Here is a 19552-nt window from a genome sequence, read left to right on the forward strand (position 1 = left end):
ACACACTCATTCACAATTCACCTAAAAAACCTCACGCCAACACGGGGAGAACATGGAAACTCCACACAGAAATGCTAACTGACCCAGCCAGGACTCGAACCACTGAGCCACCGTGCCACCCTGTTATTAATTAACTGGATTATCTTGATGTTCTGCTGTGGTAATCTCCCACTGATCAGTTTAATGGACTATTTATGGATTTTCTGCTGTGTTCTGGAACAATCTGCTGTAGATAGCTTGCTTGAAATTTGTATTCAATTCCTGAATATCAACCAGCAGTTATATTTTGTTTCAAAGTAAAATAAAAGACCACTAAGCGTTTAATATATCATAATTTTCCTTACAACTTTATTACAGAATTGGTGCTCATTTTAATATTACATAGAAGGGGAGTCTTCCTAGCACTGGGTTGCAAGTGGAAGGGCATCCGCTGTGTAAAACATATGCTGGATAAGTTGACGGTTCATTCTGCTGTGGCGACCCTTGATTAATAAAGGTACTAAGCCGAAAAGAAAATGAATGTTTATCACTTTAAGGTGACACAGGGATAAACATAACTGATAGCTTTGACTACTTTCCCCATTAATTGGTAACATCAAGAATTTTGACCATTTTTACTGAGTTTTCTAAAATGTCATGTTTGAATATGCATATGTGGCACTATTTAATTATATTTGTGCTAGAAATGTATGCAAATGAGCATCTACTTAATGTCAGACAGGGGTGGATTTAACCAATAAGCAACATAAGCAGCTGTTTATGGCCTCTGGAACTCTGAGGGCCCCCAAATAAATACCTAGAAGTGAAACTTATTCCTAAAAATTATATATAACATCATTTTCTATCATACTTTGTATGATGAGGGTCTAATAAAATAACAGTTTAATGTTTATTACATCTGCGCAAATGTATCGCCCACCCACCAGAAGTCCAGCAAAAAGTAAAGATTTAGTTTTAAAAACAAAATAGTTTTTAGTAATGTTTAGTTGTGAATTCATTTTATGAAAACAAATAGTTTAAAAAGTTTTACAAGATGCTTGATATGATGTTTTTATTAATTTACCATAAAGACAAAATGTAGAAAAAGAGTGATTGTGTGATAAAAGAAAAAACAGCAAAATAAATCAATTTAAAATAAATTAAAGTACAAAATGTCCACTTTAGGACTTTTAGGCCCCATGGCTAGAATTGCTTAGGCCGAATGAATGAAAAGAAGGGGAGTTATATTAATATTTAAATAAAAGTGTTATATATTTAATATTAATTATATTAATATTTAGATATTTAGAGTAATACTTCAATTATTAAAGAAATTATATATTGTTGTCTAATTGTCAAAAAAAAAAAAGATTTCTTTGTGCAGTATTATCCAGAGATTTCTGAAGTAGTCTGGCCGTTTTTAGAGCAAAATCTGAAGATAGCAATAAGAAGTTGACTTGTTGTTTAAAGACAGTAAGTATTTTTAAAACATTATTTCAATATATCATAATTTCACTGAAAATAAAAATCTGTCCATTTAAATAAAACAAGTGTAACAAAGGCCGGCTAGTGAAGTGCTATGCAGGTAAACCTCACTCCTCTGACCTCTGAAGATGCTCTAGCGACAGACGCTAGAGGCCATGGTCTTTAGACTCCTTGTTAGAGCAACCGACTCCCATGCAAATTGCCGGTTCAATCCCAGCTCAGACCGGGTTGAGTGCAGTAAGACTGGTGGGTGACACATGGGGGTTCGTCCGGGATTTGAACCCAGGACCTCTCGATGGGTTACACAACTAATGTGCTTTAATTAAAAATACTTTAATAAATAAATAAGTTAAAATTGTAAGCTTAATATTGGTACTCATTAACTGGCATACAGATGACAAAAACATCTTAAGATTTTATTTTTTTAATCAAAAGATGAAAAGTCTGACTGGTTTTGGTTTAGCCATAAATCAAAACAAAACATCACAAGTCTGTTTGAGACATTCCAACATGCACAATTAACAATATATAATAATTAATTCACTAATAAGCGTAAAATTTGTGGAAGTTTATATAATAAATAAATCAAAAATAAATGATCAAATTTCTTTGTATTTCAGAACATAACCTGGACATGTTCTGATGACAGCGCTTTTTTATCTCATAACTTCCTATTGCTAACGTGAGATCATAAATAACAACATTATTTAACCATGACTTAATATTCATTTTATTGCAGACTGGACAATTATGATGATAATGAAAATGTGGCTGTGAAAAGACAGCTCTGTAGCGCCCTCTCTCTTCTTTATAGAGTCGTGACTGCAGCAGAGAAGCGTGATCAAGAAGTTTGGTTGAGGCTGCAATGCAGTGATTCAGACCAGCAGATGGTCACCTGTGCACTAATCCCTCATTTCACACTCTATTTAGGGAAGTAGGAGATATTAATGTATTATTGCAGTACATTTCAGTGTTCAGTGATAGGTTATTAAGGGAACACAATATGGAGTCAATCTAGGGCCATATATCCTTGCAAAATAAAATAAAGTTTTGCAAACAAAAAAATAAAAGTATTGAGCAAAAAATAAATAAAACAAGTGCAAATTTACAAAAATCGCAAAGGGAAAATGAAGTTTTAAGAAATAAAAATAAAGTTTGCAAACAAAAATAAAAAACTGCAAATAAAAATCAAGAAGTGCGTTTATGGCAGGCCCGAACCTGCCTCTATTTAAACAACGTCATCACCTGGAGACACAGTATCATTTTTCTTTCCATTTTTAACATGTAACTATAACCGAGCAGCGCAATAATATCCAGGTGCAACGGCTCAAATGGTCAGCGGAGGGGGAGGGGTGGTATAATTTTTTTTATTTAATAAAATACATTATTATATCCATATTAAATGCAAAATAAAATTTGACCAAAAATATTAATTTACTGTATTATTTAAAACTTTTAATAAGGATAATTTCAAAAATGTGTGAGACGAAACTCACGGTTGACTAAAAAACAAATCAAAATGAGCATTGCAATTGACTTGACGAGTTTCGTAAAGGTAATGCTATAAAAATGTTTTGTAAATATAAATATTTATACATATATATTTTTTAATATATTTTTTTTGCACTGCTTGATTTTCATATGCAGTTCTTTTTTTTCAAATTTAATTTTTATTTCTCAAAACTTAATTTAGCTTTTAGCAATTCTTTATTTTTGTTAGCAAAATACATTTTTATTTCTCAAAAATGTATTTTTGCTTTGTGATTTTTGGAGATTTGCATTTATTGTTTAGTCAAGACTTTGTTTTTGTTTGCAAAATTTTCTTGTATTTTAGTATATATGGCCCTAAATTGAGTCCATTGTTAACACATTTATGCTGGTTTTAAACTCCTCTAAAGTTGAACAGTTGAGTTTGATCATTTATGGAACAAAATCAATGCCAAAAGTCTTGAATTAAAAAGCTTGTTGAATATCACAAACTGAAAAAAATAATACACCGTATTAACAAGTTCTTGCATTTTAATGACTTGAATTCCAGGGTTTGTATTTTTAGGTCCTGAAATTTAACATATCTGTTTATTTAAGCTGTGAATATTTCAACGAAAAATATTTCAAACACGTTTTCATACTTAAAAATTCAATAATTCATATTCAGTTTTCAGATTTCACTTACAAAATATTCAATACCCTTTAAAAATACGATGTATAATATTCAAAAGGTCATTTTCAGTTCATTTTATTTCAGTTCTAATATTCGCTTCCATAAATTCAGTGGATCAAATTCGACTGATAAAATTCAACATTACATCCGGGAACTGCAGGAGAAGCAATAGATTGCAGATTGAAGATCGCCAGCTGCTCTAGCTTTCACCAGCAGGTGGAGATGGAATAATGTAAGATTTTTAACCCAGTAAACAGGCGAGAAAAAGGCTAATAAAGGCACAAAAGTAGCATTCAATTTTAATATCAATGCCTTGGACATTATAAATAATAAAAAGTATGAGTAAATGAGGGTTTAGTCATTTATATTTGCCCTTATGTAACGGAAGCCAGCTGGTGATCGCGTAAAGCTCACCCCTCGGATCCAGTGACAGACGTTGTTCTGCAATCTTATCGGAGCTTGTCTCCTATGCCGGCTCGTTACCTGCTCGGACCGGTGCGGTTACTTGCACATAAACCGTCTTTTGATGAATATGATGTTACACATTGTCTATCTATTGACTCTTTCTTCCATAGACAAGACGCGAAGTATTATATTGACAGCTAAAGAATATAAACGTAAGAGAAACAGGAAAGGAAATATTATAATAATACAAAATAGATAAACATTGACAGGGCTAAGAACAATAACGAACAAAGATTTTCAAAACCAGAGAGATTTTATGAGAATGTCACAAAACAGTTTACTTGGAAATGTTAAACAGAGAGTTCAGGTATGATTTAAGGTTGGTTATGGACGGGGCGTCTGATTTAAAATAATTTAACATGCGAATGCATTAAAGGAGCGTCTTCAGTTATTCACACAGAACCGTCTAATATGGCATAACTATAAGGAGTAATGTTTGCGCTGTTTAAACGCAGCTATGTCAGGATTGGGATAGGTTATACATTTTCATTATTTAAATTATTATTATGATTGTTAATATTATTATTGTATGACATTTTTTTCTAGTTTTTGGGGTTCTGCCATGGTTAAACGTTTGCCAAATGTCTTAGTTTGTCCAGATTATTGTTTTATTGTTATGTAGCCTATAGGCGAGAAAAAGATAATAACGCAAAAGTGGCAATGTCGCAGCCAATGATAAGTAATAAAATGAGTCGCCTGTCGTTTGATAATAGGCAGTTATAACTGACTTTGTTTTTATTAAACGAGAAAACCTTTATTTATAACTTTTCAGCGACCGTTTGTATTTTATGATTAGCATGTTGATCTTTTTTTGCAGTTATTAAACATAAACTTATTTAAACTGGTTTAAACTTAATATAGTTGTCATTTGAGCTAGTTTCATAAGATTAATGTTTATAATGCGTGGTTTGACATGCGTGGTTGAGGGGTTCCTGCAAAGCAGCTCAATGTTCATCCTCATGGGGTATTACTGAGCTTTAATCGCCATCTACTGGAGAGAATGTATTTGCTCATTTATTCTATTAACTCTTTTCTGCAAGTGTGGTTTATGATTTCACAAAGTCAAACCATTATTTTTTTATTTTATATTTTGAGATGATCATATTTAAATAAACAATTGCTAGGGTAGCTAATAGTTTCTTTTTTCTTGTTTTTTTTTTTAAATCAGTAGCCTATAAAATCATAATTTTTGCTTGACAAAGTTATTAGTTTAGGATTCTGGATGCATTTTTGCTGTGTTGGAAACTCATAAGCTCACACTAATCAATTATATCATCAGAAATTACAGATATAAGAAATCCATTAATATTCATCACTCTTTTTACAATTATACAAGCAATTTCGCGCCGACGTCAGCTCCACTTTCGGAAATGGTAAACAGCGAGGTGTTATTCATATAAGCCCAAGCATGACATATGTCATGATTAATATAATAATCGAAACACTCTTGTAGGCGATTCTTATGCTTGGCCAAATGTCATGACTTTCACTTTCATTTTACATTATTATGCACACGCCCAGATGTCATCTGAAACTTTGGAAGAATTCCTATCATATATTGGCAGCCAACCAGCATCTCTTAATCAGTTTGCTGTGGGGCGCTGGCTCTGACTGGCCACCGGAGCTCGCGGCCACTCGTTCGACTTTGTCGTGAGCAAGCCGCACAGCACATGCATAAAAACGTCAATCATTTCATTCATTCATCAATTCATTCATTTTCCTTCTGCTTCGTCTCTATTTTAGAGGAAAAGCAATAATCTGGACAAACTAAAGACATTTTGCAAACATTTAACCGTGGCAGAACCCCAAAAACTAGAAAAAAAGAAGAGAAAGACGATAGCAAAGTGATAGCTAAAAAGGATAAATAGAAATATTAATTTAGAATCACAGATGACTTATTTAAGCACAATAGCCCAATACATGTCATAAAATAATAATAACAATCATAATTTAAATAATTAAATTATAACCTATCCCAATCCTGACATAGCTGCGTTTAAACAGCGCAAACATTACTCCTTATAGTTATGCCATATTAGACGGTTCTGTGTGAATAACTGAAGACGCTCCTTTAATGCATTCGCATGTTAAATTATTTTAAATCAGACGCCCTGTCCATAACCAACCTTAAATCATACCTGAACTCTCTGTTTAACATTTCCAAGTAAACTGTTTTGTGACATTCTCATAAAATCTCTCTGGTTTTGAAAATCTTTGTTCGTTATTGTTCTTAGCCCTGTCAATGTTTATCTATTTTGTATTATTATAATATTTCCTTTCCTGTTTCTCTTACGTTTATATTCTTTAGCTGTCAATATAATACTTCGCGTCTTGTCTATGGAAGAAAGAGTCAATAGATAGACAATGTGTAACATCATATTCATCAAAAGACGGTTTATGTGCAAGTAACCGCACCGGTCCGAGCAGGTAACGAGCCGGCATAGGAGACAAGCTCCGATAAGATTGCAGAAGAACGTCTGTCACTGGATCCGAGGGGTGAGCTTTACGCGATCACCAGCTGGCTTCCGTTACATAAGGGCAAATATAAATGACTAAACCCTCATTTACTCATACTTTTTATTATTTATAATGTCCAAGGCATTGATATTAAAATTGAATGCTACTTTTGTGCCTTTATTAGCCTTTTTCTCGCCTGTTTACTGGGTTAAAAATCTTACATTATTCCATCTCCACCTGCTGGTGAAAGCTAGAGCAGCTGGCGATCTTCAATCTGCAATCTATTGCTTCTCCTGCAGTTCCCGGATGTAATGTTGAATTTTATCAGTCGAATTTGATCCACTGAATTTATGTAAGCGAATATTAGAACTGAAATAAAATGAACTGAAAATGACCTTTTGAATATTATACATCGTATTTTTAAAGGGTATTGAATATTTTGTAAGTGAAATCTGAAAACTGAATATGAATTATTGAATTTTTAAGTATGAAAACGTGTTTGAAATATTTTTCGTTGAAATATTCACAGCTTAAATAAACAGATATGTTAAATTTCAGGACCTAAAAATACAAACCCTGGAATTCAAGTCATTAAAATGCAAGAACTTGTTAATACGGTGTATTATTTTTTTCAGTTTGTGATATTCAACAAGCTTTTTAATTCAAGACTTTTGGCATTGATTTTGTTCCATAATCATTTTTTAATTCCATTCAGCCGATCTCTGGGTCTGGTGTAGCAATTTTAGCTTAGCTTACCATAGAACATTGAATCGGATTAGACCATTAGCATCCGTTCAAAAATTATAAAAAATAATGGATAATTTTCATATTTAAAGTCCGCATGAAATGAAAGCGTCTGTTTTTTTAATTTTATTTTATTGTGATGCAGTCTTCAGAGAAAGAGAATATTAAATGAGAAAACAGTGGGCGTGGCTTGTTTTTTACTGCAAGCTGATTGGCTGTAGTAAAGTTAGCATTTCATTCAGAAAGATCATGAAAAAAGGTTGTAATAACCCAACAGCCTCCTCCTCACCACCATTTCTGTTTGTTATCTAAACTGAGTTACACCCAATATCTCAGACAGAAGTAATCCGAGAATTTAAAAACAAACAAGTGCATTTTCATATTACAAAGGTAAACGTCTCTTAATGACATGCACAGATGAACTGTCCAGCACATAACCAGCAATGTGAGCTAACAAAATCAATATGGTGAGTTTTGATTTCAGTTGTACTTTAAAGCTTGACTCTTCTACAGTTACAAAGTTTACTTAGACCAACAGAAAATGAAACGTTGGTACATTCTAGGTTCACATGGCTAGGAGCAACACTGTCACTCTGGGATAATTATCAAGGAACTTTGCGGTCATACCATAGCCAATTTCCATGCCATGGTACTTTCCGAAAAAATAAGCAGCGTTCCTTTAAATGTGAACCAAAATAGGCTCCATTTTGTTGACTGACAAGGTTTTTGCACATGTTTGAATGAAAGAGAAACTGAAATGAAAGGTAGTAATAAAAATCTCCATTTCAAAAGTCACCACAGTGGAATGAACCACCAACTATTGCAGCATGTTTTACGCTGTGGAGGCCCTCAGTCGCAACCCAGTACTGGGAAACACCCATACACACTCATTTAGCACAGCCAATTTAATCAATTCACCTATTCACGCATGCCTTTGGACTGCGGAGGAAACCCATGCAAACACAAGGACAACATGCAAACTCAATGTAGAAAGGCCAACTGGCCTAGCCAGGACTCTAACCAGGGATCATTTTGGTGCAAGGCAACAGTGCTAACCACTGAACCACCCATTTATACATTCATTTAGCATAAAAATCAGGGAACTTTGCTGTCGTACCATGACTGCAGCAGACATAATGATATAACATTCATGCCATGGTAATTCCCATATAAAGCGAGTTGAGGGTTCCTTTAAATACGGACACAAAAAGGCTCTATTTTGCTGACAGAACAGTGTGTGAATGAAAGAGAAACTGAAATAAGGTTGAGGAAGTTTTATTCGGAAACTGGACAAGCTGCGCTGGTGTTCACCCATGAACGGACCCAGAAACAGTATCAACTACAGGTAAAACGCTACATGTATGAAGAAATGTCACGTTTAAACACACACGCACACATGCGCTCTCACAAACACACGTGTGCATTCATTCATTTCACACACACAGGTACTAAACTTGCACATCTATATCTTGATTAAGACAACTCTCTCAATGGCAATCAGTGATTACATACCCGAAGAACTGACAAATTTTCCACAGTGCAACTCACCTATACAGATATATTCATATATATATTTTCTGATACACGCTCACACGCACACACTGCATTTATATATAGTCAGGATTCTCGATAAAGACTTTGATCCACTTAAACTGTTTAATGAACATCTCAAAATCTTCATAAATAATCATCAGGAACAGAAAACAAAACAAACAGCAATAATCCATCTTTTGTTTTTTTACATTTAGGTCCTCAACATCAGTGTTTTAATAATTGGAATGAATGGTCCCGAAAGTGAGAAACAAACTAAACAAAAACAGTTGATTTGTTCTTTAAAGGAGAGTAAAATTATAACTAAATAAAAGAGGATGACAAACAAAAAGTGTAGCGTATGAGAAAGAGGGCGTCTATATTTAAACACACGCGCACACAAACACACACACACACGGGACGAGAGCGATAGCTACACAGCGCATTTACAGGGGGGAAAGAAAAACACACACACATCGGGCTACTTTACACAGAGAGGAAGATCAATCTCACGCTCACTCATCGCAAACAGCACACTCACGATACACGCATGCACGCAAAAAATTCCTCTCGTCGTTATTCAGGCGGTGAAGTTTACTCGTTGTGTATCATTTGTGTTGGTGTGTGTCTGTGTGTGTGTGTGTTTGTTCATGTGAAAGAGAGGATAGGAGCAACGATTAACCCTTAGTGGACAGGATGAGGGCGACGATCAGGCCGTAGAGCCCCAGCACCTCTGCGAAGATCAAGATGAGGATCATGCCCACGAACAGACGCGGCTGCTGGGCCGTTCCTCTCACACCTGCGTCTCCCACGATCCCGATGGCGAAGCCGGCAGCGAGACCGCTCAGACCCACACTCAGACCCGCTCCCAGATGCAGGAAACTCCTGAACACACACACATTTACATAGTGATTTCAGAGACAATGTTTTTTATATTATGAAGACATGAAAGATCTTTCCTAGAAATGCACGATATGTACTCTTAAATATTTCCTAAATGAGATCAAACTTTCCACAATATTTCCAATGATATTTTTTCTTCTTTAGAAAGTCTTATTTGTTCTATTTCGGCTAGAATAAAAGCAGTTCTTGATTTTTTAAAAGCCATTTAAGGTCGAAATTATTAGCCCCTTTAAGCTATATTTGTTTTCAATTTTCTACAGAACAAACCATCGCTATACAAAAAATCTTGTCTAATTAAGCTAGTTAAGCCTTAAAATGTCACTAAGCTAAATACTAGCATCTTGAAGAACATCTAGTAAAATATTATTTACTGTCATCAAGGCAAAAATAAGTGCAAAGTTATTAGAAATGAGTTGAGACTATAATGCTTAGAAATGTGTTGTCTTCCTTCTTTCAGAAATCTTCCTTGTTAACCCTTTAACTGCCCCTTTACCAAATGGTTGACCATGTATTTACTGTTTTAAATAATGACTGTTAAAGTAATTTAAAGAATGACTGTTTTAAATAATGGCTTACACACACTGAGCATTGATGGTTTACTAAAAAAAACAAAAAAAACAATCCTGTTGCACTACTACGCTTGAATTTGGTTTTATTGAAAAAAAAAAAAAACATGTTAAATGAGAATCTAAGGGTGCTTTCACACCTACACTTTTGTTTCGGAACGTATCTCGTTTGCCCAGTTAGCGCGGTTCGATTGGCATATGTGAACAGGGCAATCGCGCTCTGTTCCGCGCCAAAGTAATCGCTCCGAGATCGCTTGAATGAGGTGGTCTCGGCTCGATTGAAACGAACCCTGGAGCGGTTTGATTACAGTGAGAAAGCGATCCGATCCGAGCGCAGTTATGTCACAGTGTTTTATGGATATGTAATAGGCATATACGGCTATATGAAGAGAGAATTATGAGTAGGGCGGGAAGTTTCGCGAGTCTCCGGATGGTCGCAAACGAGTGATGATCTCCTGGTAATCTCGCGTCTCCCTCCCGGTCCTCAAATAGGCTACGTCGCGCACCCTTCTCACCCCTCCCCACCGCGTCTCCTCAGACACGTCGCGCGCGTGCGCACTTTGTCAATCACCATCAAACCACCACCTCTCCTGACAGTTTAGCGGGACGCTGCAAAATAAACCCTGACACTCTGACCAATGTGAGGAGAGTTTACTCGCACGTGACTTGTTTTAGCTCTTTTGGTCCGATTAGAAACTTTGCAATGTGAAAGCGAACCGCTCCAAGAGCAAAGAGCAACAATGTAACAATTGTAATCTCTGTTACGGAACAACTGAATCGATTCACAGGTGAAAGATTTTAATGGCATACTTTAAAAAAACAAAAAAAAAACAAAAAAAAAACGACGGTTAACTGTTCAAAAATGTTTTATTTTGAATATTTTTAAATAAATTGGTCTTACACTTCATATTTTCAGGTTTTTCATAATATATGTAGTAATTCCGGTACTTTTCCCATAAACCGACAACATCAACCATTTGGTAGAGGTTAATATTTTAGAAATTATGAGATGTTGAAAAAAATGCATTGAGTGTGTGTTAACTAGTGACATTAGGGGTTAAGAAATCCAACACAAACTTTTTTTCTTGGTGAGTTAGTTAAAGGGTTATTAATTCAGGAGAGCTAATAATTCTGACTTAAACTATAGACGGGAATGTTGATATCAGCTGATAAATGCCATTTTAAACTGCTATTATTATCAGTCCTAAAACAAAATTAGTCTGTTATCTTTTTAGGCCGATAAATTATGTATGTTTCCACTGGTTGAACGACTTCTAATGTTTGCTTCCTGCTACTTTCTTTTATTATTTTACTGGTATTTTGATTTTGGTTAATGTTTAGTGACCTGGTTGCTTTATTTATTATTTTTTTCAGGCAGAAGATTTTATTGCTATAAGAGAAAGTTGGCCACAGAAAAAAAAGTTAATTAATACAGTTCAGAGATCAGTTCAAACAATTCTGAAGTTAAAGTTTTACAGTGAAACTTAAAACTCTTTGTGTGTGTTTGGCCTTTTGTTTTTGCAAACATGTAGGGAAATTAAAAAAAAAAAAAAAGTAATTTATTTGCGAATATATTGTCCTGCAATTCTGGAAAGTTACTGATATCGGTGCATCCCTAAACAATACAGTTAGACATTAACTTAACCCTCCTGTAATAATATAACATGAATACTGCCATTGGGATTTTGTATTAAAGGGTTAGATCACTCAAATTAAAATGACCCCATATTTTATATATGCTCTTCACATCTTTGGTGTATGACTTCCTTCTTTAAGAGGAATCCAATCAGAGCAATTTTAAATATGACATGGAAGTGCAGTGAAGAGGGACAAATAAAACAGTCCTTCCTGTTGGTCGCGCTAAAAAAATCACCAAAACAATTCACATCAAAAGAATAACATGGATGTGCTTTGTTGGACTTCTTTAGACTGCTGATAAAAATCAGCAAACTCTTGCTATTGTAGAGCTGGAAATGCCCAAAATAACTCTGACTGGATTTGACTGAAAGAAGCCTTGAAAGGGAGTAAACCATGGGATCGTTTTTATAAATATAAAATAAAAAAAGAAAAGCCTCAATCAGTTCTTAATATTTCAAACAATAAATCTACCAGTGTCATTAGTCTAGAAAAACTTAAACTATATACAAATGATAATAAATAATTTGCAAAAATTAAAGAAAAAGAAACAAACACGTTTTAATATCCTCTAAAGCAGTGTTTCTCAACCACATTCCTGGGGACCACTAGCTCTGCTCATTTTCCATGTCTCCTTAACCAAATACACCTGATTCCAATCATTAGCTCATTAGCAGAGACTGAAAGACCTGTAATGGGTGTGACAGACCAAGGAGACATCCAAAACATGCAGTGCTGGTGGTCCTCCAGGAACGAGGTTGAGAAACACTGCCCTAAAGCACCACGCAACACTTTAGTTTAAACGGTAGAAAGTAACTTCTTCAGGCATTTTTAATATAACAATTACTATATAAATTATTAAGAAATAATAAGAAGTCACAGATCCTCTAAATAAAAGGCAAAAATGGCAAAAATAAATCTTAAAAAATAAAAAATAAGATTAAATAATATATTATTATTTAATATAAATAATAATTGACAACAAAAAGAAACCGTAAACCTCATCATAGCGGTGTTATTTTAGTACCATTAACATTATATTGTAGAATTTGATACATTGAATGGTTTTATTTTTAGATTTTCCATTTCATTCAAATGATTGGGTACAAACAAACAAAGAGACAACTGTTATAATAAAATGAAAATGTAATTTCACAATTTCCTGATTATTTGCATATCAAACTAATATCACAGTTAACATCTGAAATGACAACACAATAAGCCACCAGCAACAAATATGCTGGTTGTTGTTTAAGAGTAAGTTCAAAGTGATTTCCAGGAAAACTGTGATCAGCGCACACACACACACACGCATACGCATGACTCACTTGTAGAGCGAGATTTTATCACCGATATTGTTGGCAATGAGTACAGCCACCACCAGGCCGTAGATGGCAATGATACCCGCCATGACCACGGGAATGATGGACTTCATGATCAGCTCTGGCCGCATCACTGACATGGCAGCAATGCCTGTGCCGCTCTTAGCAGTCCCGTATGCAGCACCCAACGCTAAAAACAGAGAGAGAGAGGAGGACAATTATTCATTTATGCTTTCATGTCATATCAGCAGCATTGGATACATCGATGGCAAAACCTATACTAAATATACAACTTATAATACGCAATCATATCAGTTTCTTATAATTAACATTCCTTGTACAAAAACAATACAACACTGAAAAGAGTCATAAACAATCTTGCAGTTTGATTCCTCCTTTTAAAACATTTCCAGTAAAACATTTTGGAATAAAAGTATTCTCTAATATCATTTAAAAAAATATACATTCTATTAGAATACATTCTATCATCAAAATATTATTACTGTGCTTTCACACCGAAAGCGGCGAGAGCATCAAAGTAGCTGGAAGTCACTCATTTGCAATGGGAGCTGGCGACAGTAAACGAAACGGAATGTCTTTGCCCATCGAAGAGAGTTGAAATCAAGTCAACTTTATGGTAATGGGCTATGATGCGGTTCAGCGAGCGATCAGAATGTTTATGTCCACCGCTTGAGTTTTTCATAGGACACAGTCCTGTGAACTCTGGTTCCGACCACAGTTTTTCCCGAGGGAAATCTCATGCTAACTATAACGACTTCAGAATATTTCAGACATATAGACACATATTGGATAAGTGGAGCATTGCCACACCACCTGAAACAACTTGATCTTTCATTGTGAAATAAACTTGATATAAAGTGTGCAACATATTCACTCTAGAACGCATGTTTTTATGTGGCAACGGCTCCTTTAATTACGAGATCAATGTAGTGAATTTTGATGCTCTCGCCGCTGGAGCTGTGAAGGCAGACAACGTTGTCGCCTTCGGTGTGAACGCACAGTTAGACAAGGTACAAATAGGTTTTTCGTCCCCTTTCAATAAATGAGTGTTCTGAGTGCAGAGGACAATTAACATGAGAAAAGAGGAAAACGTGCACTTTGATGGGACACGCTCAGTCAAAACAGGAAAAAGCACACATTGTAGGTTTGACCAATACCAAATTTAACAAACTATTAGTACTTGGGAAAGTAATTTAAAGTTATTCATTACTACAGTATTCAATTTGTATTTACTTAGTCTGAAATTAACTTTAATTACGCAAGTAATTTAGTTACTTGACTCAATAATACTACTTAGTCTATTAATTGTATGGCATTCCTCAAAAAAAGCAAAAAGTATTTTAATCATTTGATTTTTAGTCAAAAGGCCTTTTAACTTTATTTAAAAAAGGCAAAACCTTAAATGATTTACTTTAAAGCCCAGCCTCAGCAGTTTAATATATTTTCCTTTTTTTATTGTCATTATTTATTTTATTTAATACACCATGCTACCAACCTCAACTTTCAATACTGACCTGTTTATATGCTTAATTTGTAAAATGAATGCAGATCAAATATTGTTTATGCACATCATATACTGTTTGTTGCACAATATTTGGGTTATATTGTGGTTTATTTTTAGACTTTGATCAATTTTGTACTGTTATTTGTTCTTTTACATTTGCTTTATATAATTAAATCTTATATAAAAAAGATAAACATTATATGTACTAAAATGTTTCATGTAAAGACCATAAGACCCCATAAAATAGTGTTCATTACTTCATCCACTGTTTCTCGCATGCACAATTGTCAGACAAATGTACCTTCTATATATAATTTTCTTCCTTCTCTTAAGTACAAGTGCAATTGTAAATAAATGATTAGTGTTAATCTGCAAAATATATTTGTACAACAAAAAGACTCTGAAATCCTCTACAAGTGTTGTTGTTGTTAACTGAATTATTTATAACTTTAATTCAATTACCTAGAAATGAAATGTGATCACTTACTTTACCTTTTCAGTGGATAAGCCATTAATTACAGTAACTAGTTACTTTGTAACTAATTACAGCCCCAGCACCGCAAACAACCACACATTCTACACAACAACCACATGATTCTGACACATATGTACTAAATATCAGCCCCCAACAACACACCAGTTTGTCCATCAACACTGCAGAAGTGTTTTTAGATAACACACTATAGACAAAACCAGTGTACTGTTCTTCATTTCCTGGTCAATCAGAAAGGGTTTGGCCTATTTTACCCCTATCATTATTATAACAGAGGGATTTTATTAACCATTTAAGTACCATTCAAATGATTTATATAAATTATTTTCAAATATACTTCTTAAGGCTGTTGAGAGTAATTTCTGATGTATCATCCGTTTTATGATGCAATAAAAGCGATTTTCATAATCTATCTATCTATGTATCTATCTATCTATCTATCTATCTATCTATCTATCTATGTATCTATCTATCTATCTATCTATCTATCTATCTATCTATCTATCTATCTATCTATCTATCTATCTATCTATCTATCTATCTATCTATCTATCTATCTATCTATCTATCTATCTATCTATCTATCTATCTATCTATCTATCTATAGGTTTCTGCAGGTGTCACCAAATTAAATTTAAGACATTTTTAAGACCATTCTGTAGGAAATTTTAGACTTATACAGGGCTAAACGATAAGGATTATTGTCGAATATCCTAGATGGTAAAGATTTTCACGTGACCCATCACAAAATGATGATAATAATAAAAAAAGGTCAGGTCAGTATCCTCAGCAGCAAATAAAAGATCTTTTAAACAAATGTTACTGTAAGGAAAACAATTAAATTGCAATTTTTAAATAAAAAGTGGATTGCTAGTGATTGCATGGGTGTTAATGGCCAGATTGAATAACTATACAAGAACAAAGGAAAATTAAGACCTGTTAAAAAAAGATTTAAGGCCTATAACACTTCATCTTAGTAGATTTAGGATTTTTTAAAACCTCAAATTTAGCTTCTGAGATTTAAGACATTTTAAGACTATTTAAGGCCCTATTTTACACCCTGATATAAATTACATTTAATATCTTAAGCTTGATTATTTTTACAGAGTGTTTATTGATACATAATTTGCTTTATAAAACAGTTCGTCTCAAAACGTAATTTTTTCTGTTGAAAATATTTTCTGGTTTTTGCCTTGATAAGAGATATCTAAAAGCATCACGCTGAATATGGCATTGTGGTTTCATATATTATTCGGTGAAATAAAAATATTTTCCATTATTATTTATTAATTCATTTTTCTAGCCATTGGAAATATTTTCAGATTTATGACACCCAAAATCTCAACTGTAAAAACTTTCAACAGATTCAAACCTGGTTCTGTCATCTTGTACCTTTTCCAGGTGTGCAAACTTACCAGAGTTGGAAAAAAAGTGACAGTAAAAATGTCGGTCTCTGCACTGTAATGTATGCAAATCTCAATTTAAAAAATTGTAACTTTAAGTAAGGGCTGCACAATATACCGTTTCAGCATTGATTTTGCTATGTGATCATTCGCAATAGTCACATCACGACTATAGGCAATGTTGAGTCTGGATTATAATTTCATCATTTCACAAGGGTTTTTTGAGGCCTGTGACTGTGTGAGGGTTTTAAAAGAATTCAGGCATAAGATATTGTACAAATTAATAACAATAATTTTTTCTGAAATGGTTATAAAATGAAGACTATGCAGCATTATTTTACATCGATTATCAAATTACTGCATTTCTGAATACATTTAAGCTCTTCGGAAGAAAATAAAATGCTGTTTGTATAGTTAGCATATATGTCTTTATTGAACTCATCTATGATTGTACACTGAAAAAAACCATACAGAGATGATTCTTTGGATTTACTAATTTTTTTTAAAGTTAAATGGTTGTAAATTTATATGCGCTGAATTTAAACAAACAAATTAAGTTAAACATTACTACATTTCATTTGTTTGTTTAAATTCAACACAAATTATTTGCAACAATTTTACAGACATCATTTTTTTTTCAGTGTGGATTGTTTATTATATTTTATGCACTCTCCTAAAGAATAATCCCAAGCAATCTAAAATGATCAAATCTTTCCAAACATTTAATCAACTCATCTGGTGAAATTGTATTCATAAAACAATACATATCGTAGAATAAAAAATATTGCAATGTGTAATAAGTCCAATATTGTGCAGTCTAGGCATGCGATGTTAACCGATCAAGGTTTTAAAACCGCTAAAATTTTCTCTTATACTGTTCCTAACGTTTTTTTATGTGTTGTAAATAAATCTGTGTTTTTTGAAACCAATGAAGACAGCAGAAGTCAATGATTAATTTTAATGATCTAGCCTGACATGTTTACTGTTGCAAAATATTATTAATGTTTCCTAAAATAAAATAAATTGTGTTCATTAAAATATGTTCAATAAATTGTGTTCAATGTATGGGCCGATATAAGAAGATTCTGACGGTGTGATAACCTTGAATAAAAATATCACGGTTTCACAGTATTGTGATTACTGCTCTAAAATAGATTCTTTTAAAATGTCTGGGTAAAAAAACACAAACTTTTTACCCTTTTGAACACAATATATTTTATTTTGAGAAACATTTCAACTATTTTGGAAGAGTAAACATGTGAGGCTAAATTAATTATTGACTTTTACTGTTGTAATTTGTTTCAATTTATTATTTTTTTTTTTGCAATTTAAAACAGCATCTTTAGATATATTTTCTTCTGAAGATACTGTTGTGCTAAAAAACAAACAAACAAAAATATATAAAAACAATACACATACTGTATATATGGTGTAGGAAATTTTGAAGGTTTTAAAACCTTGACATTTACAAATAACGGTATACCTTGAAAACAGTTATCGTCCTATGCCTAATATGCACCAGCATTCCTCAAAACATCTTCTTTCTTCTTCAATACAAGACAAGACTCAATTGTTTAAAACTGAGGATGCATTAATTTTTATTTTTGGATGACTTGTTGCTTTAATAAAACAAATAAATATTCAAACAGTACACTCTTGTACCTTATTCACCTGTTTTGTGCTGCTTTTAAGACTTTTAAAAGGCAAGGTCAGCAAAACACACAGAGCGATGCCAGTTGCCTTCAGTCACATGATCACAGCAGCGAGTCACTTGCTTTATAGGAATCCAACATTTATTTGGACCACTCCAGGACTGCTGAGACCGCACTTATACAATCTAATAAGCACTTAAGTAATACCTTTCCTTTGACGAAAAATAAAACAACAAGGAAGTCTCAAAAATAGACATTACAGCTGCCACAAGGACGTTTTGCCTGGGCGTGTGGTTCGTGTTTTAACAAAAAGAGGGCTGTCGCATTTGATAAGAGCGAACCTGTTTATGTTAATCAAGTAATGCATTTGGTCTAGGCCTGACACAAATCAATCGCGTAGAGACGACGCTGCTCTTATTACAGACTCCAGCCCAATATATGAAGTCTGCCATTAGCGATGATCACAAAGGAAGGTTTAAATAAAGGACATTAAATAAACGACGTCCTTGCGCAAACATTACAACAGGATACCCTGTTCAAGCGAGACGGGAACGGCGTCTTAAGTTTTCCACGTAGCGAATTGAAGGGAATATAATGAAACGAAATAAATAATTTATGGACATTACGTCAACTGAGACGTCATGTGCCGTGATGGAAACCTTCGCATCCCGTCTTCTCGTCCTACAACAGGTATACACGAGCCAGCGAGCTCGATACCGCATTACAGCACATTCAATAAAGCATTTCAACTGAATGACATTTAATTTAGGGGTTAAACGACGCGTTTCTTACCGCTGAACACCATCGCTGAGGAGGCACCCATCACTGCGAAGAAGGGAGAGTACTGGGGGTTCTGGGTGTCCATTCTTCTCGCGCGTTCGGGAGACTAAAACTAAAGGCAGAAAAGGGAGGAAAGCTTCAGTCTAGCAGGTTTAGACTCTGAGTGAGGTCTTCTTTTGGCTGACAGGTCTTGCAGGAGCAGGAGAGACGGTCACGAACCCGACAGGAGGCTGGTCGCCGGCGGAGAGGAAGAAAATGGCGAAATGAAGAGAGTCACATGATCAAGACATGAGTGCAGGGTCCATTTCCGCTTCTGCGGGGATGACTTATGAGTGCGCAAGATATTTCTTTTTAGGATTGTGCAATGACTGACTGTCACGGGATCGCATGGATGATTTTTTTATAGCGTTTTAGTAGAATTGCATGAACGTAAATAGTTTTGTTCAAGCATT

The 19552-nt window shown here is 34.2% G+C and overlaps 1 protein-coding gene and 1 long non-coding RNA gene across 3 annotated transcripts; one reads left to right on the forward strand and one right to left on the reverse strand.

Annotated features, from left to right (window-relative positions):
• Positions 1–8550: 8550 nt before the first annotated feature.
• Positions 8551–19415, reverse strand: atp6v0ca (ATPase H+ transporting V0 subunit ca). 2 transcript variants are annotated; one of them, NM_001105136.2, is given in 4 exon segments: positions 8551–9706; positions 13254–13437; positions 19113–19212; positions 19320–19415. In NM_001105136.2, coding segments are annotated over 3 exon segments (465 nt in total). In that variant the 5' UTR covers positions 19186–19212; positions 19320–19415; the 3' UTR covers positions 8551–9498.
• On the forward strand, positions 18447–19364 carry LOC147845561 (uncharacterized). Its single transcript, XR_015480561.1, has 2 exons — positions 18447–19010; positions 19090–19364. It is a non-coding gene; the product is annotated as an uncharacterized LOC147845561 (long non-coding RNA).
• Positions 19416–19552: the final 137 nt, after the last annotated feature.

Source organism: Danio rerio, chromosome 3 (genome assembly GCF_052040795.2).
Source record: "Danio rerio strain M-AB ecotype USA chromosome 3, GRCz13ab, whole genome shotgun sequence".
NCBI lineage: Eukaryota > Metazoa > Chordata > Actinopteri > Cypriniformes > Danionidae > Danio > Danio rerio.